Below are 26,767 nucleotides of genomic sequence, written 5' to 3' on the forward strand. Positions count from 1 at the left end.
GGACTGCTAACATCTCCTTCAGGTTGATATGTAGATGTAGAAGTCTGGCAGGCCACGTGTCTTGTATCCACTTTCCATTTAGATGAGCTCCCCAAGCTTTGTCTGAGGCATCTGTCGTTAGAATCTGACTCGCCTCTGGCCGGGTCACAGAGAGTCCCTTGTTTAGGTGACATTCCTGAGCCCACCACAAAAATTCCTTTTGAATGCAAGGTATTATCTGAATGACAGTGTCCATATCTTGGCAGTGCTGTGTCCATACATTTTTGAGATACCATTGTATCTTCCTCATATGCAGTTTGGCATTGGGAAGCACCAGAATACAAGATGCCATGAACCCCAAGGCTTGAAGGACTATCCTTGCAGTCAGCCTGGACTGATGAGACAATTGATGGAAGTAAAGAGAAAGATTCTTTTGTTTGTCCGGGGTCAAAAAGGCCATCTGGGATGCTGTATTCAGTCTCACACCCAGAAAGCACATGTCCTAAGAGGGTACTAGACTGGACTTTATTTCGTGCACAGAATACCCCAGGCATCTTAGCACTGCTATCACATAGTGTAGATGATGAAGAAGTTCGTCCTTTCCTTGAGCCAGAATCAGGCAATCGTCCAAATAAGGATAGATCTGTATTCCTCTTAGTCTGAAGAAAGCTATCACTGGAGCCAGAACCTTCGTGAACACTCTGGGCGCAGTAGATAAGCCAAAGGGCAATGCAGAGAACTGATAATGAGAAGTCCCAGCCCGAAAACGTAGATACTTCCTGCAATTTAGCCTGATAGGAACATGAAGGTAAGCCTCCTTGAGATCCAGAGTCACCATCCAGTGATCTTTGCCCAGTAGAGGTAAAAGCTGTTGTAACGTCAACATTTTGAACTTGGGAATGTCCAGATAAGTGTTGAGGATAGATAAATCCAAAATTGGTCTCCACGTGTTCCCCTTCTTTGGTACTAGGAACAGGCGAGAATAAAATCCTAGGCCCACTTCTGACAGAGGGACCGGTTGTATGGCTCCTATTTGGAGCAGCAGAGAAATCTGTTTGTGAGCCTCTATTCTTTGCTGAGGAGGAACGTCTGGCATGTCTTTGAAAGGAGGCAAGGTATGGAAATAAAACCTGTAACCTTGGTGTATGATATCCAGTACCCATCTGTCTTGGGTAATTAAACTCCAATTTCCCTTGAAAAGTGCCAACCTTCCTCCCAAAGGTGCTGCCAGACGAGAAGGCTCTGGCAGCTGAAAAGGTAGGTCATTGGGTCTGTTTACGAAAGGACTGACCCCTGCCCTCACCCGAAGACTGTGCAGGTGAACTCCCTGTTCTAGGCCTGAAAGAGCCCTGAGCTCTGCCCCTACCACGTCTAGACCTACCCCTAGACTGGGAATCATAAGAAGGATACGTCCACCCCTTGGTAGGCCAATTTCTGCTAAACTTCGGAGGCTGAACCTGCAAAAAATCTTTAACAGTCTGCATAGACTTAGCCTTGTCTTCCATTTTCTTTAAGACTGCCTCAACAGGTGAACCAAACACATCAGATTGTAAAGGAGCATCTAAAATCCTTGTCTTAACATGGTCAGATAAATTCTGATCCCTCAGCCAGGCGTGCCTGCGAAGAACTGACCCAGTGGCAGCCACCCTAGACGAGGCCTGTACAGCATCAAAACCACATTGCAAAGAATGCTTACCCACTTGTTCAGAGACATGTACCAAATCTTGTAACTCTTTACACTCAATACCTTCCGCCAGAGCATCTACCTTAGACCTCAATTGAGAAAGTAGATAGTTTTGGTATTTCAACATGTGAAACTGGCAATTCAAAGCCCTCATAGCTAGGGTGGAAGAAGTATAGACTTTCTTTCCCCATCTATCCAAAGCCCTGGCCTCTTTATCTGGAGGAACCAGATTTTTAACAACAGAAGCCTTAACACCCTTAGGCCCCTGACTAACAGTTTCTGGGTCCGCCCTAGGACTTTTAAGAAGATACTTATGAGCTTCAGGCACCCTATAATATCTATCCGGCTGAACAGGAGCAGGAGGCAAAGAATCAGGATTAAGAGAAGCCTCTGCAAACACATCCTCCACAACATCCAGAACAGGAGGTATAGCCAAAGGCCTATGCTGGGGTAAAAACAAAAATTCCCTAAGCCTTTTCCTGGAATCAGAGAAGTCCTGACCTTCCCACTTAAAATGCTCCCTCATGGAATGAAGAGTCTCTGAAAAAGAAAAATCCTCAGGAGGAGAAGCAGAAGGAGTAGAATCATCCACATCAGAATCAGAATAAGGAGAATACTCCTGCAAGTCTTCAGCCGAAGACTCTGAAACATCTGAAGCCTGCTCAAAACTCCCCAACTCAGGTTCCACCCTAGGCCTCTTATCAGGAGGGGCAAAGAACCTCTAATCAAGGTAATCAAATCTTCTGCCATTTTAAGCATATGCTTCTTGGGCACAGATCCTGAAGAACTAGGAGTGACACCAACTGAAGCTAAACCTGGCCTGCCTCTGGGAGAAGCCTTGGAAACAGAAGGAGAAGGCCTAACCATCCTAGGAAGGGAGGGGAGTACAGTAACCTGAGAAGCCCCTTCAGCCTGACCTGCCTCCTGAGAGGCCACATCCTGCAATAACAAGGTCTCCCCCTGGGACTCCCGAGAAACCTCCGGTGGAACCACCGGCTCCACCGACACCTCTAAAGAACCGGCGTCCGGTACGGACGACTCGTCTAGCCTGGGCTTAGCTGCTTTATCCTTGCGCTTCTTGAAGAAGCGGACGCCGGAGCATCCGACGGCATATTATAATTGCACCGCTTCAAGACTAACCTGGCACAATCTAACCTTCTCTTAATAGTGCGCTTATTGAATCTAGCACAAAAGCGACACCCAACAACGTCGTGCTCAGGCCCTAAACAAGGAATACACAAAGTATGATAATCTCTATGCGGTATCTGTTTCCCACAAGAAATACAGTTATTCACTTTTTCTGACATCCGGTAAACCACTGAGGCAAGAAAAAACTAAAATATTCCCCAACGGGGTACTTAGCCAACTTTGACTCGGTCTGAAACTCCGAATTCGAAAAATTTCAGAACGCCGAACGGCACTTGCAACGCTCTTCTGCATCGGACCATGCGGCAAAAAAGACTGAGGATATGACGTCAGTCATGCGCATTTGTACCCTGACGTCCTGATGTCAGTCTAATGCGCCTTGACCGACGTCAGCCTTATACTTTGATATTCGGGCCGACCGAGGACAGCGGACTACCCAAGTGTAAGGACTGCAGCAATGTGAGATGAAGAACATCAGGAATGTCAATCCTCATTTGGTTGAGTCCCATTATCGCCGACCTGCAATACTGACAGTGTGTAGTGTAGGGAATGTCACTATGCATTCGCACATATGTGATCAAATTTATGACTACAGATCATGGTACAATGGGGATTGGAAAATTACCCTTTTCCCCACTGTAGTGCAATCTTAGAATTATTTGCAGGGGGTGTGGTGGGTGCAGGGGGGCTTGCCCCCTGCAAAAATGTTACGTGATTTGTAGTAGTGAACTGCAAAAATAATGTTGAAAGTGCGAATGTGATCCTTTTACTACATGCATTTCAACACTGACCTTGTTATTATGCAAAACACTGCACATGTGAATCACACAGGTAAATGTATTTTATTACGACTTTCGATATTTTCATAGTAAGCCACATATATATATGGTTGCCCTTCAAAACATCTAAAAACTCACAACATCGAACTTCAAAACACTAAGACCATAACATCGAAAACCCAAAGCATCTAAAACTCATACCATCGAAAACTCATAACACTGAAACTTTGCATCGCAACAGTGAAAACTACAAAACACATGTAAATAACATCCCCTCCACCTATAACACCACCAAACTAACAAAAACATTTTACTGTGGCTATGCCCTCCACACCCCCAATAAATTAAATATAATAAACTCCAAGATCGCACTACAGTGGGAAAAAAGTTAATTTCCTAACCCCACTATATAGTGATCACCATAAAAAATGTACACAATGTCTAAAGCACTTACCTGTATAGATTAAAAACACGTACAGAGTGGCAAAATAAACACTACATAAATAGTATAAATTCTTACACTATATAAATAACTGTTTAAATAAAAACTACAACACCTTATAGTGATACCACAAAATGAACAGATTACACTATAATATTTACATGCTTGATGATACACTACTCGATGTTATACATTTTCAGTGTTATGAAATTTGATGTTACAAGTTTTAGATGTTATGGTCTCAGTGTTTTGAGATTCGATTTTTTTGAAGTGGAACTATATATATATATATATATATATATATATATATATATATATATATATATATATATAGAGAGAGAGAGAGAGAAGAAAGGTCTAAGACTATTCACTGAAAGCTCAATTCACTGAAACAGTTATATCCGCGGTGGTGCTGTGGTAGCATTGTTGCCTCACAGCAAGAGGTTCTCCCGTTCGATTCTCGGCTGGAGTGCAGGGAGAGCCTTCTGTGTGGAGTCTGTATGCCCTCCCCGCGGTTGGGTGGGCGTTCAAAAGACATGCGTAAATGGGCGTGCCTTCGTTGAAGGTTGAACGTCAAGCTGGCACCTCTACGTTTGTGAAAATCTACTGCCAATCATTAGGGAACCGGAGTTCCGCTGTGGCGACCCCTAACCGGGAAATGCCAAAAGACAAACATTTCACTGAAAGTTATATATGGCCTTTTCCCCACTGCAGTGCGACCCTGGAGTTAGTATATATAGTAAGGGGGGGTGTGCGGGGCACCACCCCTCACATTGGGAGGTGTAGCCCCCCACCTATTTTAACTATATACATGGAAACTTGCAATTCCAATAAATTACTCTTTTTTGAACATAATCTATATCAAAACTATGTGGGGGGGCTATGCCCCCCACACACCCCCTTACTATATATACTAACTTCAGGGTCGCACTACAGTGGGGAAAAGGCCATATATAACTTTCAGTGAAATGTGTTTGCAGTGAATTGAGATTTCAGCGATTTGTGCACAGTCGTGCTTTCAGTGAATAGTCCTAGACTATATATATACATATATATATATATATATATATATATATATATATACATATATATATATATATATATATACATATATATATATATATATATATATATATATATATATATATATATGTATATACACACATATATATATATATCTACATACACATATATACACACACACAAACACGTACGTGTATGTACGTGTGTATATGTATATACAAATTTTTTTAATAGTTTAGCTATTCATTACTACTGTTCCTCTGAGACTTCTTACTTACTATTATGTTGTTTGAAAACTGCTCTACGACTTGTACTGGTAAAATGAAGTTCTGTGGTCTCAGATGAACATTAGCCCTTGTTTCCATTGTGTCTCGGCTTCATATGGAAGTCCTGATAACAAAATATTACATTTTCCTACTTTTTTCTTCATTTTTATATTTACTACTGAATTAACACTGCTACAGCAGTTTTAATTACTCAGTCATGATTATATCACAAATTACTTTGTTAGCTAAACAGAAAATGCAAATAAAGAAATAAGTGGGATGAAAAGAACAAACAGAAGAATTCACTTTTCTCCCTATTCAGCACCTAACACAACTGCTACAAAATAACCATTTGAAAAGTTTATTACTAAAATAGACCACGATACTATCTTACTGCACACTTCCAAATTAAAGGGAGTTACGACAGAGAATAACTAACATCTACTGTTTCACCTTATGCGCATTAGTTATTTCTTCTCAAAATTGGTACAAAATCTAAAAAGAAAACAGAAAGGGCTACTTGGCATTCCAGTTAACAGCTTTGCTTCCTTACCTGTTTTGGTCAAATGGATAGGTAATGAACTTCGGATCAAAGGGAATATCTGGAAGGGTGTTGCAATATTTTACTCTGCAGACAATTCCCGACCTGCAGACCAAACATTAAAAACAATTAAACATAATTCTTCCAACTCTTTGCACTCTTCCTTGTTTTTCAGGTGGGTCACAAGGAAAGTGCCAATAACAGCTGTAAAATAATTTGCTTCTGTTTCTGTGCTGCTCTCCTGTTTATCAACATCAGTAAACAACAAAGACTACACAAAAACTCTAAACTTAAACTTAGTCAAAACACCCTCAGCATAACTGGTAAACTCAAAATAAGTGTAATACTAATCAGCAGCTGTAGTGCACCAGCAAGTGGAAAGTCTCTGATGACAGAAAGCCAGCTCCATGTCATTCAAGAAAGTCTCCACTTGTTATTCACCTGCTTTTAGAAAGTTAGTGAATCAAATAAAATGTCAGTTTTACACAAAACAATAAGATCCATATTTCACTGTAGCAATGTGCAGTCTAGTCTAAATTACACCTGTCCTAGCAAAATGAGTCATGCATGCAGTACTCAAAATAATACTGAAGATGTTACCTTTCTGGCACAGATCTGTGAGCTCCAGGCCTACAAAAAAAACAAATATTTTAAATTTCGGAGTCAAAGTAAGAAAGCCACTTGAAATAATGCTGAACTTGTTAATATATAAAGTTTTGCTTTCATGGAAGGATAATTCCACTTTACAAACATTTAGGTGAAAAAGACTATGGTTTCCATATGTGCAGAGAGAAAATATAGTTAAATCTTTGATATGTAGCAATACGCAAAATCAGCAAATGTTGCAAAAATGTTAAAATTTTGTTTCAGTAAATAAAAGTTTCCAACCCTTGTAAATTTATAAATGTTATATCTGCAAAACAAGTGGTGAAAAAAAAAATGGATCAATCCAGGACCACAGGAAATAACTCACAGTTATGATTTAAAAAGTTTTTAAACTGGGATTAGGCAGCATTAAAATATATCTACAATTCTGGTGTATGCAAAAGTGAAAGATCTTTCACAAGTCTCTATCTTGCTGTACCTATCCTACTAATCTCACATGGCAGACAGCATAATGAGAAACATAAAATGCAAAAGTCACGATGCAGGAAAACTGCAACTGCTAACTCTCCATCTATCTACAAAGGCTGGTCTGTGGTCCAGACAATGCCTTTGCCCAAAGGTAACGTGACTACTGACTTAAGAATGGAAGTCTTATAAGCCTGGGGGTAAAGGAGGTTTGACACCCCACCCCAAAAATGATTGTTTTTCTCACATTAATGCTAGATTTACAAGAAAATGAGTGGTGTCCCCCATGATTGCAATTCATCCAATCAAAATGATTTTAAGTTGCAATCCATTCCTAATAATTTCTACATTTGATGACACTGCTGGTTTAGCTGCAACCCATTTCTACATTTATTCAACGAAGCCAATGATGCTCTACGTTTCTCTTACTACACCCCCTGTTGTGCGCACATCTCGAAGGCTGACAGCTTTGGAAGACCCGGTATAGACAAACAGCATCTTGGTAAAGAGACTCCTGCAGAGTGAGCTGAAGTTGTGTGAACATCTTTTTGAGAAAAGAGTTGCCAAAGGAGTTCCTGTAATGGGAAGCCAATTCTATTTTGCTGTGTTTGGAAAATGTACCAGTATTAGAACAAGTAGCAGATGCATAAATATCATTTAAGGAGGCAGTGTAAGCAAGGATGCAGAAATAACTTGCACACTACACACTAATATCACTTCTAAGAAACAGGCAGTAATAGTACATAAAAGTGTTTTTTTAGTGTTAGTGCTTCTAAGTACAGTACCTTGTACAGGCAACAAAAATACTTAAGTTCCCCAAACTTTGGAAAGGGGGGGTCCTAATCTCACCCACTCCACACAACATGTACTTAAGTGTCATTAGCAACTGTACAAATACAAGGCCTGAAATAAAATATGGCATAGTCAATTACAGAGTGCAATAATTTGTATTCTAAAATGTGAATGCTTCAGAGTTACCAAGGTAAAATCATGTATTACCCGTTCAAAGGAAATGCGTAACCACACCAATACACAAATTAGTGCTTTTTTTCCTATGTCACTAAGTGAAGAAATGAAAAACAACCTGCAACATAAAAAATTAATACACAGGTTTAGGAGTGCATCCACCAAAGTACAGTTGTGTACAATTACCAAAAATGTAGATGTTAGACTGTATTCACTGTTGCAGTCATCACACTTGGGCTATCCTGCCAGGGGTGGCCCTCAGTCGGCCCGAATACCAGTGGATTAGTATTTCTGCGTCAGTTGCTGTCGCTTCGGGACTGACGTCGGAAGTCGTCAGTGGTATAAAAACAGGAAGCCAATGCCATTACATCAGTTGTTCTTGCCCCAAATGTCAGAAGCCCCCAAATAGGGAGCTAAGTTATGGTGGAAAAACACCACCAGTAAAAAGTAAATACCAATAACCCTGAAAGCAGTGAGAGAGAGAGAGAGAGAGAGAGAGAGACAGAGAGACAAGGGGGCTGGAGGGTGGGAAACCACGACGACTGCAACAGTGAATACACTCGAACATCTACATTTATGTTAAGTGTACACAACTGTACTATGTTCTTCGTGTTTCACTGCTGTAGTCATCACACTTGGGTTGATTCCCAAAGCTGAAGAATGGGTAAGAGTTGGGGCTGGCAAGAATGCCCTGCAGGACTGCAGGTGCAAAGCCCACCCTGGATTTGGAAAAGATAGGCAGGTGGTAATGCTTAGTGAAGGTATGAAGGTATGAACAGAACTCCAAGTTGCAGCTTCCAGAATGTCTCTGGTAGGGACTCCTCTGAAAAAGGCTGCAGAGGTTGAAGTTGCCCTAGTGGAATGTGTTCTGACCCCTTTGAAGGGGTGGTTTCCCATGGTGTTTGTAACGGAAATGGATACTGTGTGCTATCCATTTGGAGATGGTTTGCTTTGATATGGCCTTACCCTCTGCCCCTGGTGCAAAGTTGACTAGTAACTGGTCAGATTTCCTAAAGGGCTTAGTCCTATCAAGGTAGAATCTGAACTGTCTGTACACATCTAAAGAGTGCAGAATTGAATTCTTTCCCCCTTATTTTGAGGATTAGGGAAAATGGTGGGCAAATGGATAGATAGTTGAGAGCCACACTGGACACCACTTTAGGCATGAAAGTTGGGTTAGTCCTGAGGGAGACCTTGTCAGCATGAAAAATAATGGAGGGTGCCACAGCCATAAGTGCTTGTAGCTCTGACACTCTTCTGGCTAAAGTGATGGCCAGAAGCAAGGCTGTTTTCCAAGAAAGGAACTTTAACTCTGCTGACACTGCAGGCTCAAAATGGGGGGTAAACACAAAGTTAAGGTCCCAAGCTGGAGTAGGGGCTCTTCTTGGTGGCCTTAAGCTGTTAGTCCCTCTCAGGAACTGCTTGATGAGAGGCTGCGAGAAGAGAGGTGGCTAAGTACTGTTAATAAGCAGAGATGGCAGAGACATGGATCTTAATGGAAGAGCAGGATAGGCCCCTGTGGAGTAGGTCTGGTAGGTAAATCCAGGATGAGAGGTAAGGAGGGCTGTGCTGGGTCCGCTCCTTTAGTCTGGATCCAGGAACAATACCTTTTCCATTTGTCAGCATAGGATTTTCTAGTACTGGGTCATCTGGCTTCACATATGACATCCAGTACCTGCTTGCTTAGGCTGGCCACTGGAGGAGAGGTCAAGGAATAAGCCAGGCTGCGAGGTTCAGGGTCTGCAATTGCGGATGCAAGAACTGTCCCTCCTGCTGAGTCAGGAGAGTTGGGATCTGTGGGAGGTGCCATGGAGGCAACGGTGACAGACTGCGCGGTAGTGGGTACCAGTGTTGGCGTGGCCAGTCTGGGGCAATCAGGATTGCCCTTGGTCTTTCCTCCCTTATTTTGAGTAGTACTCTTGTAAGAAGAGGTAGAGGGGGAAAAGCATAGATTGAGAGGTATGCCCACTGGAAGCATAGGGCTTCCACTTTCCAGGCCTTGCTGTGAGGATCCCTAGTGCAGAATTTGCTGAGCTGGTTGTAGGGGGAGGCAAATAGGTCCACCTTCGGGGTACCCCACTCCTGGGTCACAAGGCTGAAGGTGTTGTGGTTTAATTGCTACTCGTGTGGGTCTAGGAGAATTCTGCTTATGTTGTCTGCCAGAGAGTTTTGTTTGCCTGGCAGGAATTGAGCTTGCAGGTGAATATGCATGGCTGAGGCCATGTTCCAGAGGGTCATGGCTAGCCGGCAGAGTGGGTTCTCCCTGCTTGTTGATGTACCACATCACTGTGGTGTTGTCGGTTTTAATTAGTAGGGGCCCCGGAGAGAGTAGGGATCTGAAAGATGTCATTGCGTGCTGAACAGCTAGCATCTCCTTTTGGTTGATGTGCAGATGAATTTGATTTGGGCTGCAGTTGCCCTGAATGCACCTGTCGTCCAGATGTGCACCCCAGGCATAGTCTGGATGTGCCTGTGGTTAGGGTCTGGGCAGCGAGAGATTGTGAAAAGAGAAGTCCCTTGTTGTGGTTGCATGCTGCTGCCCACCAGAGGAACTCTTTCCTTAGACAAGGTACCATAGGTATAAGTTTCCAGGTCCTGAGAATGTTGACACCAAAGGCTTTTTAAGTACCACTGAAGTTTCCTAATATGCAGTCTGGCATATGGAATTAGTAGAATGCATGAGGCCATGAACCCTAGAACTTGCAGGATTTTCCTTGCGGATAACTGGGTTTTGGTGGCCATATGAGAGAAGTATCCTGTCAGATAGGTTTGTTTTTCTGGAATAAGGAATGTCATCTGGGATGCTGTGTCCGAGCTTGCTCCCAGGAATACAATTTTTTGACTGGGGATAAGATTGGATTTCTTTTCATTGATGGTGTACCCGAGGGAGGTTAGAAGGTCCTTTACAAATGTCAGGTGCTGCAACAGCTTTTCCTGACTGTCTGCCTGAATCAGACAATCGCCCAAGTAGGGGTAAATTTGAATATTTCTCTGTCTGCACTAGACAATGGCTGGAGCCAAGCATTTTGTGAAAACTCTGGGAGCACTGGATAAGCCAAAGGGAAGTGCAGAGAAATGATAAAGCATAGGTCCTGCCTTAAAACGTAGATTTTTCCTGCAGGAGTCCCTGATTGGGATGTGCAGATAAGGCCTCCTTTAGATCTAGAGTGGCTAACCAAGCATCTTCGGATAGCATAGGGGAAAGCTGCTGTAGGGTAAGCATTTTGAATTTTGGTACCACCAGGAAGGTGTTCAGAATGGATATATCTATGATTGGGCACCAAGTGCCCTCTTTTCTGGGTAGTCTGGAATAAAAACCTGGCCTATCTGTTCTGCAGGAACAGGCTAAATTGCCGTTATGGAGAGCAGGGACTAAATGTGGTTTTGTGACTCTGCTCACTGGCTTGTAGGGAGGTCTGGGAACCCTTTTGGGGTTAGCAGCATGTGGAAATAAAATTTGTACCCCGGGATACTATGTTGAGGACCGATTGATCACTGGTGATGGAGGTCCAGTTTTTTTACATGGTCATGGGCAAGTTTTCCACCTAGGGGGCACAAGCAATTGGGCAGAGGTGAGAAGAGGAGTTGAAAAGTCATTGTGAATTCTTTTCATAAGGGGGTGGCTTAGCACTCCCCGTTTTAGAAGTGGAGGTACTCCATTGCTTAGATCTCTGCATACCCTGAGACTGTACTCTGGGGGGGGGGGTCTGTTTCCCCTAGATCTAGTTTGAGGTGGCCTTGAGGGGGCTGGAAAAGGACCAATATTTTGAAGGGCAATGCCTACTGAATCTTGGAGGCTGCACTTGCATAAAATCTTTGACTGTCTGCATAGACTTAGCTTTTTCTTCCATCTTTTTTAAAACCTCATCTGCTTTGGTGCCAAACAGACTGTCCTTGTTCAGAGGTGCGTTATTGATTTGACATGGTCTGGCAAGGTCTGCTCCTTAAGCCAGGCATGCCTTCTGAGCATAGAACCTGTGACTGCTGCCCTGCAAGATGCTTCTAGGGCTCAAACCCACATTGCAGGGTACGCTTGCTGACCTGCCTTGCAGAGTGCATAAGCTCCTGTAATTCTTTATTTTCTGCACAGTCAGGGAAGGTAGATAATTTTTGCTTAAGTTCCATAGTATGTTGCTTATTTCAGCATGTGGAACTGGCAATTTAATGCACAATGGCAAAAGTTGCAGAGGTGTATACATTTTTACCCCATCTGTCTAATGCTCGGGAATCCCTGTCCGAGGGGGTGGGATTCTAAGCTGTAGTTGCTTTTATTCCTTTAGGTCCTTGGGAGATGACCTCCGGGTCAGCAGTAGGATTTTTGAAAAGAAATTTGTGCGAGTCAGGGACTCTATAACCTATCAGGTTTCCTGGGAACAGGGGGTAACATATCAGGAGTTAGACTGGACTCCATAAAGACATCAGCCAAAACATCCAGAACAGGAAGGATAGGTAAGGGTATGTGCTGTGATGAGTCTAAAAATTCCCAGAGTTTCTTTTTGGACTGAGGATAATCCTGGTATTCCCAATGGAAATGCTCTCTCAAAGTATGTAGGGTTTCACCAAAAGAAAAATCCTCTGGAGGGGAGGCAGAAGGAAAGGATTCCTCTGCATCTGAATCCTCATAGGCAGATAAGGGCATGTCTTCATAATCAGAAACCTCAGTCGTTGGACTCTTGATCAGATAAAGCTGCTGGGGACAAGTCTCTCTCTTTTAGCAGGGGAAGGCTGGCTTCCCCTAATCAACATGATCAGGTCTTCTGCCATTTTAAGCATCTGTGATGGTGTCAAGGAAGCAATCGCTTGAGTTTGGGTCGTCGGTTTTTTAGGCATAGCTCGTACTCCTGGCCTTAGAAACTTGGTAGTTTTAAAAAGAACTGAAGACGCTAATGAAGTCGTCGGTTTGTGTCAAATATCAGTAGAGCAAAGAACTTCCTCAGAAGCCAGTGCCTGCATAGCGGCTGCGGACCCATCCAAGGTTGAGATATCCACAGGTTCCGTAGTCAAAGAAGAATCTCACGACATTACCAGAACGGGTCTCGGTAGAGGCCTGCCAATCCATCGAAGCGGGCATCAGGGGTTGCGAAAGCACCCAAGTACTGACTACTAGCTTAACGGAAGTGTCGTTGGCAGTTTTGGACCTGTGCAGCCTGTCTCTTTCTTTATCCTTGTGCTTTTTTGGAAGATCGGTAGTCGGATGGCTTAAAGTATTTAGCTACAATAACGGCCAGACGACGAATAGCTCAGGTGATGAACAAAGCACAAAACCGGCAGTGAGGTACGTCGTGGTCTGGGCCTAAACAGGTGACGCAGTAAGAATGGAAATCTCTGTGTGGCATTTGCTTTACAAAGGCAAGACAATTAACTTTTTCTGACATCGGTTAGAGCAAAAAAAAGGATCCCCAACAGGGTACTTTGCTTTAGAAGACTTCAAGATGATTCAAATTCGGAAACAAAAACTGTTTTTATACCACTGATGACCAGACGTCAGTCCTGAAGTGACAGCAACTGACGCAGAAATACTAAGCCTCTGGTATTCGAGACGACTGAGGGCTACCCCTGGCAGGATAACCCAAGTGTGATGACTGCAACAGTGAAACACGAACATCTTGCTTATCTGTTTGAGACATGGATGCCAACAAATTCACTTACAGAGTAAAGCTTGAGATGTGAGCACTTGGCAAGCAGTGGTCAGAAAGACAGTGCAACAGTCTCATGTTTAGGCAATGAAGCAGCTTAAACTCACCCTGCCATGCCACTCAAATATCCAGATACGCACAGCATGTCCACATTGTTGCATCATATGTTTGAGCTGTTCCACATAAAATCTGTGGTTTTCTGACAAATCATTGAGGACTGAAGCCACTAAATAATGGCACACATTTGAATTTTACATTTCATATCCTTCAAAAATGCAGGCAAGCACAAATCTGGTTACTGTAGCAACTTTCTAAGTTTATAAGGGGAAGTCACATTACCACACATTACCAGTACTAACAGTAGGGAGAAATAACTTGCCGCTGTTATTTGCTTTTCAGTACTAGCATTTTTGACTGGTTAGCAAGAGACCCAACCTTAACAAGTTAAACATGAGGTGTTTAACATTAGGTCTCACACTACACTAATTCTTAACCGACTGTCTTATTCCAAATATCACAGGTAAATAATACACCCCTCATCATTATACCAAATCATCTATGGTATGATCACAGTTATTCTCATTAGGGATAATATATAATTTTCAATCATGGAATGGATAAGGCCACCATCTAAATGACCCACATGATTTGTATTTAGTCCTAGAATCTCTGTGCTTGTGCGCTAGTGGTGGTGTAGGTTTTTCAGTCTGTAGTTGGATAGTTTAGATCACCTAGGAAAATTATATTGGGTTTAATACTTAGCTATTCCAGTTTATGTAGATAAACATTAGGACTTTCTAGGGTCAAGAATGATACCACAATACAAAGACAAGATGATCAGCTTTAACAACTGGCACAAGTACTGGTGTCATTCTAAGGGGATCCAATGTCTGTCTGCCTGGGATGATATGTTGAACAAGCCACGCTGCTTCGCAAGGGATGGCTTACACCTGTCACCACTGGGCTTCCGGATATTGGCTAAGGCTCTTGCCACCCCCATAGTGCCTTTTTTAGGCAAGGCTCAAAAGACAAACCCACCTCCTTAGAAAACAAAAATGGAAAAAAACTAAGGGTAATGCTGCTCAATGCCAGAAGTCTAAATCTCAAGATGCAGGCACTTGATGCACTCCTCAGCATGGAGAACATCGACGTCTGTGCAGTAACTGAAACCTGGTTCAAAGCTCCTGAGAGCACCCCAGCACTACCAGGCTATACCTCGTATCATGCTTTTCGGCCCCAAAACCCGGGCCGAACCACAAAGGGAGGGGGAGTGCCCATATTCATAAAGGACACCCACACCTCCAGGTTAGTAGCAACACATGAAGCATCAGAGACCATACAGGTGCAACTAACCATAGGCAAAACTGTTATACAACTGGTAGCATGTTACAGACCACCCTCTCAATCTCAAGAACCCCACTCAGCCTTCCTGAAGACATTGGAGGATATGAATGTATCACAGAATACCATCATACTGGGAGACTTCAACTACCCAAACACAGATTGGGTACATTATTCTAGCCCTAATACCCTAGCCCAAAGGTTCCTGGAATTCATAAATTCAAATGCACTGGGACAACTAGTCACCTCTCCCACTAGGGGAGATAATATACTAGACCTGATCATCACAAACATGGGGACAAAATGCTCCACACCGGAAGTATACCCCTCACTAGTGAGATCTGACCACAAACTAATCACCCTGGATATACATATCCCACCTCCACCCCCAGCACAAAAGACCACAGTGAAAAACTTCTCAAAAGCAGACTTCACTATTCTTAAGACTGAGATGGTATCCTTTAAGCCCACTATGCCAGTGGATACCACATCCCACAATACCGAATCCTTCACAAATGCTTTCTATGGACATCTCCAAGAATGCATGGATCATGCAATCCCAAACAAATCCAAAGTCCCTCTCCACCAAATGTAAGCGTCCTGTCTGGTGGACCTCAGTCATAAACAAATTGTATAACAAAAGAAGGAAGCTACTGCACGTCAGAGCGAAATCCCATGAAGGGAAGACATCTCTGATCAACATTAGCAGAAAACTACGTTCTCTCATAAAAACATCCAAGGCAAACTCTGAGAGAAAAATCGCTAAGGACACTAAAGATAACCACAAAGCCTTCTTCAGCTATGTTAGAAACCTGGGCGGAAACCCTCAGATATGCTCAGAGTTGGTTCACAACAACAAAAAATACACTGAACCCACAGATATTGCTAACATTCTGGCCGACAGGTTCAGTGCAAGTTTCTCGCTACCTTCACCCCCAAAAGAAGAAATACTTATCCCAGCTGAATGTAATCTCCCTGTCATCTCAGATGTCCAAGTGAGAACCGCCTAAACAAAGCAAAAAACACAGCATCAATGGGACCTGACGGTATCCCGGGGTGCGTGTTACGTGAACTCCAAGAGGAGCTAAACCCACACATAAAAATGCTATTTAACCTTAGCCTTACTTCGGGATATGTACCTGAACACTGGCGTACAGCAACAGTGGTCCCACTCCACAAGGGGGGTGCCTCTACAGACCCTGGAAACTACCGCCCCATAAGCTTGACTAGCCTGGTCTGCAAAGCTATGGAAAGAATCATTATGGAACTCATAAACGGAGACATAGGGGACCTACAGACGCTTGACCCCACCCAGTTCGGCTTTGTAAAGGGCAGATCCTGCCTTTTAAACCTGGTTGACTTTTTCGAAACAGTCACTAGAGCCATTGATGAGGGCAAAGCAGTCCATACAGCATACCTGGACTTGGCTAAGGCCTTCGACACAATACCCCACTCAGGCATCATAGATAAGCTAAACAGCTTAAAAGTAAACCCTTATGTCACTAGATGGGTTGCAAACTGGCTAAAGGACAGAACCCATAAAGTTAAAATCGCTGGAGCACTGTCAGACTCAAAGCCAGTCACAAGTGGTGTCCCACAGGGATCGGTCCTGGGACCCCTCTTGTTCAGCATTTATTTCTCAGATGTTAAAGCAAACATGGGAGGGCTGTGGCTGACAAAGTTCGCAGATGACTGCAAACTAGGCGCCATAGTCGATACACCAGCAGATACACACATCCTACAAAAAGGCCTCACTGAAACGGACAACTGGTGCTGTAGTCACGGCCTTAAACTAAATGCCAAAAAATGTATAGTCATCCCTTTTGGAAAAAACAAAGTACCCACAAATTATCACATAGACAGCAACCCACTGAGTACAGAAAAAGTAATCAGAGACCTAGGGACCCAAGTAGACAGCGACCTCTCATTTGACACCCACGTTGCCAAAGTGGTTAGAAAAACATTCTACCTTGCACACCTCATCATGAAGGATTTCACATCCAGATCCAAGGATGTCATTGTACCCCTATATTCCTCCCTCATCAGACCCATGATTGAGTACAATGCCCCATTTGGTATGTACCTCACCCGGCACTTGCAACAGCTGGAGAGACTACAAAAGTACCTCACCAAAAGGATCAAGGGTCTCCAACATATGTCTTATTCTGCCAGACTAAAGAAACTTCAGCTCTATTCAGTAGCATACCGCCTGCTCAGAGGTGATCTCTGCCTGACGTACAAGGCGATGTCCAATCAGGATCTGATGGACATGCTCCACCTCAAAAAATCCAAATCCATCAGGACCACGAGAGCTAAAGACTTAAACCTCGGCACAAGTATGAACAGGACATGCTGGAGGGACAGATTCATAACCCAGAGGCTTCCCATGCTTTGGAACAGGATCCCAGTTCGTATTAGGCAGAGCCCCTATTAGGCAGAGCCCCTCACTGACTCTCTTCAAGAGAAATCTTGATGAGTGGATGGGAGATCGTAAGTTTACCCCAGGGGTCACATCTGTGTCACTGCTAGACAGGGGCACAGGAAACTAATTCTATTATATAAGGGGACCTTCACTGTGTCACTACTAGACAGAGGCACAGTACTCTAGATTTATTCTGCACATTTTTGTACCATTTCATGGGGTGGCAAAAGCCACATCACTATGGCTAGGCTTACAAATGCCCCAGGGCAGATAGCCTAGTACTATACTATGAAACTATGAAACAGAAGTTCTATAAATAGCTAACTTATGATTCCAGACCTTTCTGATGGCTGTTTGGTCAAGAAGAAGCTCTAGTGCATCACACTGCTTTGCCAGCCTTGATTCAAGTTTCTTCTGGGTGAAGACTGACACCTCCATCTTTTTTTCACTCCTGCACAGTAAAGTATCAAAATTTCTGGAAGGGAATAGCCCTGCACAGCCAGAATGCTTTCCACCATTTTAACCAATGTCTTAGTTACACAGATGTCCAATTCTCCCAGGGTGAGAAGGGCTTGTAAGGAGTGGAGTTTCTTACTTAGGTTCTTAGCATTGCTAGACACCTTCACATTTCCCTTGTATAGGTTTATCAGGTTCGTATTTCCTTAAAAACGCACAATGAGGTAGACAATGTTTTTGCCAATAATCAACACCCTAGACAGGACAGATACAGGTCAACCTGGTGAATCAGCACGGTCTGTCAATCATATCTTTCTAGGCTGACAAACACTGGACCCTTTTGAATGGTACCAAAAACAACCAATTGCTGAAGCCAATTATTGTTTGCTGATATTGTAGCATCCTCCTTGGAGAAGACAGAATACTGCTCCATGTTAGGTTCAAAACTGCCTGGACCATGCAGTTTAGCTGTCAAATAGCAAGGGTGGGAATATGATCACTGAATGCGCCACCTATCAGAGTTCCTGGTGTACTTACTTTAAAAACAAAACCAAAAACCAAATGTGCTTCTAATCACAATACTTTCATTTTACAAAAATGCATTACTTTATTTGGACACTAATGTTTTGAATTAAACCCCCAACTATAGGACGAGCATAATCTACTTTTAAATCCAAACAGGAAAGACTGTTTTGGAATCTTAAGGGGGGAGAAAGAGAGAAAGACTAATCATCAACACCAATTGCCAGTTAAAGCTGATTTGTTAATAAGCTACACCATGTGCCAAAAGAACATTTGAATCTTTCCACCTTCATTGCCTACAGTCAGACCTTGAGCGAGTTACTTAACAAGTGCTTTGAGGCAACTAAAAATTTAGGCTAAGCTCCTTAATGGTCTTCTGGACTGCATGCCAAGTAACTACCTACAAAACTAGTTAGTAAGCCGCGGTCTTACTTCACGACTGTGCAGGCAAATAGATTTCTGAACAGAACCCAAGCTAAGCATATGGCCTATGAAGACTTACAATTATTGTTTGAACTATTAAGTCAAAAGCAGCTAGGATTTTCTCATATCTCTCTAGCTACATGTGATGATAGGTCCAGATAAAACTACTACACAGAGTTCTATTGTAAGCCACCTACCTGTTATAGCACAAGTACTTTGTATCTTCATTATGTGCAAGTTTAAGCCTTGTATATTTGACTTTGCAGACAGCATTGTTTAACTGAATTACAAAACAAAAGAATTTTATAACTGAATTTAAATGCTTGTACCTCATGGTTTATTCATTAACTTGAGTATGTGGGCTGAACTGGTAATATGAATTGCTAGCTCATGCATTTCAAGTAGTTACTATTCAAGCAACAGCAACCACATACATATGCAATGGCTGATGTATTTAAGTAAAAACAGTAACTGTCCTTTTTGCTTTGCTGCTGTAGCTTAACTGTTGACAGTGCTACTTAAAGACATGGAAGATGTGTTGGTACTGGTCAGGCATTAAATCCTCCTGGAAAATACTGTGCACCTGTGTAAAACAATTTGGTCAAATGGAAATTATTGTTAGCAAAAATCCACTGGAAATCATTGGGCTTAAGTCTGAGGTGGGAGAAACCCTAAGGAACCAGTGATTTTAATCTGGATCTGCAGAGCCAACTAGAGTATGACAGGTGCTGGCTACTGTCCAGTGCAGCAGTGCAAATTTACCACACGCTTTAAAGTTCAATTTCCCTTACCAATTATTTGTATCAGCTGTACAGAAAACCCACTGTAACAGTTTGGGCCTTTAGAAATGACGTACCCACTGGAGCAAAACCCAATCAAGCAAAGTCCTTTCTATAGATTCATAGATTACTAGGCTAATGACCCAGGGGGTCTTTCTAAGCCTTGCCAAGTTTTCCTGAAAGAATAATGATGTCCTTTATCCAAATACGACATTGAGGGTCAGGCATTTATAAAGCTACCAAAGTCCATATGGGGCACAGTTGCCAGTCCAAGTGTATATTTCCTATTCCCCATCCACTGGCCTCGGTTGTACATAAATTGGGTAATAAACTCAGCTTCACATCGATGGGAAGCCTGTTCCATAAGAGGGTCAGTCACTGGGACACATCTGTCCCTCCAGCATGTTCTGTTTAACTCCCAGGCAAACTTCAGGTCCCTAGACCTTGTATTTCTGGTACTGTTTGACTTACGATCAAGCAGAAGATTCATAACTGTGGGATTTGTGGATGCCTTCTAAGCCAGGCATAGATCACCCCTCAGCAATCCATCAGAGACCAAGTAGCGGGAAAGGGCTTTAAAGGCTCTCTGTGTAAAGCAGGTTTAGTACGCATTGTACTCTTTTGGCAAGGAACCTCTGAGGTCACTCTAGTTGCTGTATATGCCTAATCAGGGACATACTGAAGGAAGCACTGCACCCTATGATTGGTCTGATAAGGGCAGAGTATAGTGGAATAATGACCTCTTTGGACCTGGATACCATACCATCACTTATGATTTGTGCAACATAAAAAGGATTTCTCACCACTGGGGCCAATTTGTGGTCAAAGGTAAGGCTACTATTGACCCAGTCCCTGAACACTGGGTCGACACTTAGGGGTGTATTATTAACACAGTAGTAAACTATGGTTGAAACCTATGATATAAGGAGATGAACTAATAAATACACAAATACGTACACATACATGCTTCCCTCATTTGGCCTGAAGAGTACTCAAACCCAGAAAATCTACTACTACTGCTACTACTACTACTACTACTACTACTACTACTACTACCACTTCTACTACTACTAAAGCAAGCTATTAATCCTTCCTACTCCATTGAAAAGTACAATGATCATAGAGAGTTTTGTATTTCGCTCAAATTCCCGTTTCAGAAGATGAATTTCTAAGCCAGATGTGAATTAAATTTTTGCAGGAGGTAAAATCTCTAAAATGTGTACACTGATTCTCTCTCTCTCAATTTAATGTTCTCCGGAGCCAACAACTCAAAATGCGTGCATTGAGCTTTCTCATTGTGGATTACAAAGAATGTGTGTTTTAAGCAAAAGAAACTTCAAATGCTTGTTTGATGCAAACCTATAGTAGTTTCTCTGACTGTAAGAATGTGAGCAATGGCTCAGAGAAGAAATGTAAATAACTCAGATAAGAAAAAACTGGAAAATAAGTCACAAGAGGGGTTAAATTCAGGTCAACATACATAGCAATTTGATGACTGACAAAATAAAGAATTTTGCAACCAGTCTCATAAGTGTCACTTCTGTGTCTTAATATCAATGGATCCATTTGTGTAGAAAATCATTATATTTTTTCTCACTGTAACTTTGTAAATAAAAAGGAAAAACAATGAAATTAAAATATTGCAGCAGGCCTTTGCAACACCAAAGTGTCCTGCTGGCAAAATAGAACAGACTGTGTTTCATTATATTAACTCTGATACCTTACTGAAGCAGTGCATAAAGTACTGTTATGTATGTAAACTTAACATAAGGGTCTACATTACATGAACGAACGATCAAAATGTCGAGTACGACATACTCGACACACTTTGATCTCTCGTCCATGCAATCGAAACATAAAAACCCTGAAAAAAACAAAAATCGAAAGATTTTGTTTGTCCCTCACCTTCCCTAAACTAACATACAACACACACACACACACACACACACACACACACACACACACACACACATACAACCAATGCATACAAACCCCTACACACTCGCATCACTCAAACACCTACACAAACACGCATACTTTTAAAACAAAGTGGGGGTCTTTGCCCCCCACTAACTAAATATACCAACTCCGAGATCGCTGTACACTGGGGAAAGGGCAATTTCCCCAATTTCCCAGTAATCACAAAGCGACTTCTTACACAAGCGATTAACGGTAAATTGCCCCTTTTATCAATGTACAGCGATCTCAGAGTTGGTATATTAAAGAAAGCAGCCTCTTACATAGCCATTTTGAACAGTGTAGTGTGTTTACGTTACACGGTACGTTCACTAGGAAAGCCGATCAAAACATTTCGGAACTCCAAAATTTCAACATTTGGAGTCTCCGATTACATGAAAGTTCAATCAAAGTATGTAGAGAGTATCTTTGTACTCGACATTTTGATCACTCATTCATGTAATATAGACCCTAACATAATACTAGATGCTCTCATGATATAGATTGCATCCTGTCAAAGAAACAACCTCTGGCAAGCTTCCAATACTTCTGGGCACTTTCTACTTACAAAACAATCAGCCTGCAAAGCTGAACTGGCTAAAGACAGGTTTGGGTGCAAAGCCCTTCATCAGCCCTTTCATGCCAACGGAGACAGGGAGGCTAGGCCCTGAAAGAATAAAGCTAGGAATAACAAAAAAAAGTAATCACCTAGGCATAAAAAACACACTAAAAATAAAGGGGGTGGAGGGAGGAGTTACTGCAGCAGTGATCATTCAAAAATCTGTTATGGTAAGTTTACTTGCACAATTGTACTATGTTCATCATACTGATCACTGCTGTAGTAGCCTTAACTTTATGGGTAGAGTACCCTAGCATACTATATTTGGGAGGTGGAGGGGTAAAGATCCAGGAGCCCCTGGAAAATGGTTCTAGTAAAGCTTGATTTACACATGGTGAAAGAAACAAGCATATAATGCTTTGTAAATGTACGTACAGAGGACCAAGGTGCTGCTTCTAGAATACTCAACCCTTTCCAAAATGCCATAGATAAAGGCCAAGGTCATGGTAGAGTGGACCTTGACCAAACCAACCAAATCCTATGCAAGGGGGAAATGCACGGTCCAAACCAAATGCCACGAAACCACCAAGTAGACCAGCATGAGCAGTTTGGAGTAAATATTAATCCTTTATTGAACATTCAAATGCAGACCGGTTTCGGCAAGTGTTGCCTTCTTCAGTGTGGGACAAAAACAAAGTCCCATCCATCAAACATTTTATATGAACCTTCAGCCAATAAGGCAACCAACTTCATAAATATTAATGATGCAGAAAGAAAAAAAATTTTTGCCATGACAAAATATTCCTTGTAATGGTCAAATGTTGATTACAAATACTGTATGACCATTAAAAGGATCATCAGAAAAACTCAAGCTGGCAGATATAAAATAAAAAAATATAAAAATATAACAAAGAAAATGAAAAAATTACATGTTAGACATAGTAAGCAAGGAAAGTACATAAAAGATATATACATTGGATATAAAGTGTTCAAGAAATATCCATATGATCAATAGTATACTGTATAGCACAGTTCACCATCAAACAAAAGTTAAAGAAAAAAAGGTTAATGAAAAATTGCTGTATGTTGTAGACCAAACATCATGATCTGGATATACAACAATATATTGAACAAACCCTCCATCTGGTGAATATCCATAGTGCCTATAATGAACAAAATTAGCAATAACTAGGTTGCACTGATCAACCACTCCAAATGAGATACCTAGGGACATGTTAATGTAACACATAAATGGTAATATCTGTCATATGTCTTGATATCGGAAAACCCTATCAAAAACAACAAGGGCTCATACAAAACAAAGCGGATCTGCCCCCTTCTGAAAACAATGCCACCCAGAAATAAGAAATAGTTATACAGAAACAAACATAGACCAAATGTACATGCCATATATACATATATTGGATAGGCTTGTGCAACTGTTACATATGAAACCCATTAAAAATGGTCATTGAGCCCAGGGTAGAACAAACCCCCTAATGTAATTATCCAATATTTCTCTTTGTGATCTAATAGGCCATGCCAACCTTGTTTATTACTTCTATCGCCGGAAATGCGATCAATGATCATGAAATTGAATCTGGCCTGTGGATGTTTGAGTGTAAGTTGGTACAAAGCACTAGTCTCTTTGTGATTTCTAATGTCACTATGATGTTCGTTCATTCGAGATCTAAATGCCCTAGAAGTTTGGCCTACATAGAATGCACCACAATAACAAGATGCTAGGTACACTACCCAATCACTACTACAGTTACCAAATGTTTTGATGTTAAATATCTTACTAGTGTTGCGACTGGAAAATTCCTTGGATTTGGGCATATAGGAGCAAGATCCACAATGACCGCAGGGAAAGGAGCCAAAAAGCTCATCACCTTGCAAGGTAAGTTGTTTATGAATGGTACCTCCACTAGCCATGTGTTTATAATGTGACAAATATGAACCCAAGGTTTTCCCCCGCTTGTATGAAAACCGACATTGTGGGCCCAGAACTGATCGTAACCGGTCATTAGCCAATAGGATATTCCAATGTTTGTTAATAATATTCCTGACCATATTGATATTTCTTCCATAAGTCGTAACAAACCTGACAAGGGTACAAGATGTATTCTTGTTTTTGTTTTGTATTCCAATAGTTGTTCCCTATCCATACGATTTGCCCTACATCTGGCTGAAGTGATATCATAATGGTCATAACCCCTGCTGGCAAACCTCTGGCTCAGATCCATACTAGCTACTTGATATTCCTCATCCTTGGAACTAAGACGTTTTATGCGTATAAACTGAGACACTGGAATGCTTCTGATAGTGTGACGGGGATGCAAGCTGGAAGCATGAAGCAAAGTGTTATATTGTGGGTACTTGCAAAACACCTTCGTGGATAAGGTGTGGTCAGAATTTCTGGAGACCGTGACATCCAAAAAATGGATTGAATTTTGGTCATGTGTGACTGAAAATACAAGTCCCCATGCATTATCATTTAAATATTCCACAAATCCGCACGCCACACTAACCAGCAGTCGTCCAGATATCGTCGCCAGATGTCGATCTCCACCTGATAGATGTTGTGTAAAGCGTCATATATCATGTACTCCTCAAAGTAAGCCATGAAAAGATCGGCATAAATGGGAGCAAAGGATGCTCCCATGGCAGTCCCTTGCAACTGCCAGTAACACTGGCCTTGGAAATATAGAACATTTTTGTTGAGTACATGTTCTGACATACAAATCAATAATGTGTTAAACCCTGGTGTGTAGAGATTCGCCCTGTCTAACCAGTATTGAAGGGATTGTAAACCTGCCCAATGAGGGATACTGGTATATAATGATTTAACATCAAGTGTACACATGTACCAATCAGGTTCCAGCTGAGTATCTTGAATGATCTGTAAAAATTGGGTAGTGTCCTGCAATCTTGATCTTATCAAACCTAGAAGTGGCTTGAGATATCTCGTAAGGAATGCAGATAAGGGTTCAGTCAGAGATCCTGTTCCAGAGACAATAGGTCTGCCGGGTGGTTTGTTCAAAGATTTGTGAATCTTAGGTAGAAGATACAAAATCTGTTTGGAGGGTTCAGACACCATTAATGATGACAAGCATTTTTTACTGATGATACCCTCCTCAAAAGCTAACTTCAAAAATGAGTCAATTTCTTTGAAAACGGGTGTGGGATCTATAGACATATGCATATATCATTTTTTATCAGATAATTGTGTCAACCCCTCCTGTGTGTAATCAGCAGTATTAAGGACCACCACAGCACCCCCTTTGTCAGCAGAAACAACCACAATATCTTTGTTATTACATAGTTGGTCCAGAGCCAACTTGTCATCCAAGGTAAGGTTACTTCCTAACATAACATGCCCTAGGTTCTCAAAATGAAGGTCCCTCAAAATTGTGTCCATGAATATGGAAACATGTTTATTCATGGGCGGTTGGAAAGATGACTTGCCAAACCAAAAATCATCAGATGGTCCTGAACTATCATTAGCAAAAAACAATTTTAAATTCAAAGTCCGACAAAAAGCCTGTAAGTCCTGAATGATATGATATTCCTGACAAAAAATGAGGGAATATAATTAAGACCTTTGTTCAATAAAGCTGTTTGTTCATTAGATAATGAAACATTTGACAGATTTAATACATTCTGATTGAGAGTTTGAGTGAGTCCTAGCTCAGAAAATTGTTCAGTAGGCCCTGAAATGAAACCTGAGCGGTTTGTTTTCCGGTGCTTCCTGCCCCCCCGGTGTCCCTTACCCCTTCTAAAGGGGAAGTTCTATTGGTTTTCTTCCTATTGGGAGAACCCCTCTCAGAGGCCCCTTCACTATCAGTTATTGAAGAGTCATCCCCTGACGTACTATTTGAAGACTCACCCCTGTTTTTCAAAATAGATCGGGGTCTCTTTTTGGTGCGACTGGGCCCAGTCCTGACCTGATTGGTGTCAGCAAATCTGACAGACCGACTGAAATCAAATGGTCTACCCTGTTGATAATCTGAATAATCCCTATGGAACTTTTTGATTTTACGTTCCTTAATAGTTTTCTCATGTTCCATCAGATCATGGGAGAGTATTTTAATATTATCTTGATATTTGGGAGAAGATTCGAACTTGTGGACATCTGAACATAAAGTCTTGATGTCTTGTATGTTCAAATCAACCGTTCTTTCATAATATTGTAGTAGAATATTCACAAATGACATGGATCCCAACTGTAAGGCTTCCTTCCAATCTTGATTCAATTTATCGTCTGGTCTCCCCACTAGAGGTTGAAGACGTATTCGAAGTCCTCTGGGAGCCATATTTTGAGTAGAGTATGCTCTGAACAATTTCAGATGCCAAATTTAACTTTTCATAAGCTTTGGCATTTGAAATCAGTTTTGTTCATTGGTGCATGCACAGTTGATTCAGGCAACAATTTTCTCGTTTGGTGTATGTTCAAACTTTAGAATTCTGGTTACAATTTGTGGACATCAATATTGGATATTACCATTTTATATCATCACTAATTGATATCAGCATATTATCAGTCGAATGGTCTCAACTTGTCTTAAGTTATATGTCTTGTTATATATTTTTGCATTGTGGCCTAAGTACATCATGGCTGCGGCCAAATCTCAGTTGATTAGCTGACTTATATGCATTGAGCTACACTTGTTTCTATCTTTTAGCACCTCACATTGGGATGTGATTTTCACTTTTTTGTCTAATCTGATGACTATTTTATCGGTCTCATGCCTGTTATAAGTTGAGGCCCTCATT

At 41.7% G+C, this 26,767-nt stretch overlaps 1 protein-coding gene across 1 annotated transcript in view; it reads right to left on the reverse strand.

Annotated features, from left to right (window-relative positions):
• PAF1 (PAF1 homolog, Paf1/RNA polymerase II complex component) overlaps nucleotides 1-26,767 on the reverse strand; it is a 712,617-nt gene that overhangs the window by 647,249 nt on the left and 38,601 nt on the right. Inside the window, exons 2-3 of the mRNA XM_044062107.1 lie at nucleotides 6,461-6,490; nucleotides 5,873-5,965 (exon numbers count right to left, since the gene is read on the reverse strand). Coding sequence (XP_043918042.1) covers nucleotides 5,873-5,965; nucleotides 6,461-6,490 — 123 coding nt within the window. The remainder of the gene's footprint in view (nucleotides 1-5,872; nucleotides 5,966-6,460; nucleotides 6,491-26,767) is intronic.

Source organism: Protopterus annectens, chromosome 1.part0 (genome assembly GCF_019279795.1).
Source record: "Protopterus annectens isolate FY-2018-M chromosome 1.part0, PAN1.0, whole genome shotgun sequence".
NCBI classification, from domain to species: Eukaryota; Metazoa; Chordata; order Ceratodontiformes; family Protopteridae; genus Protopterus; species Protopterus annectens.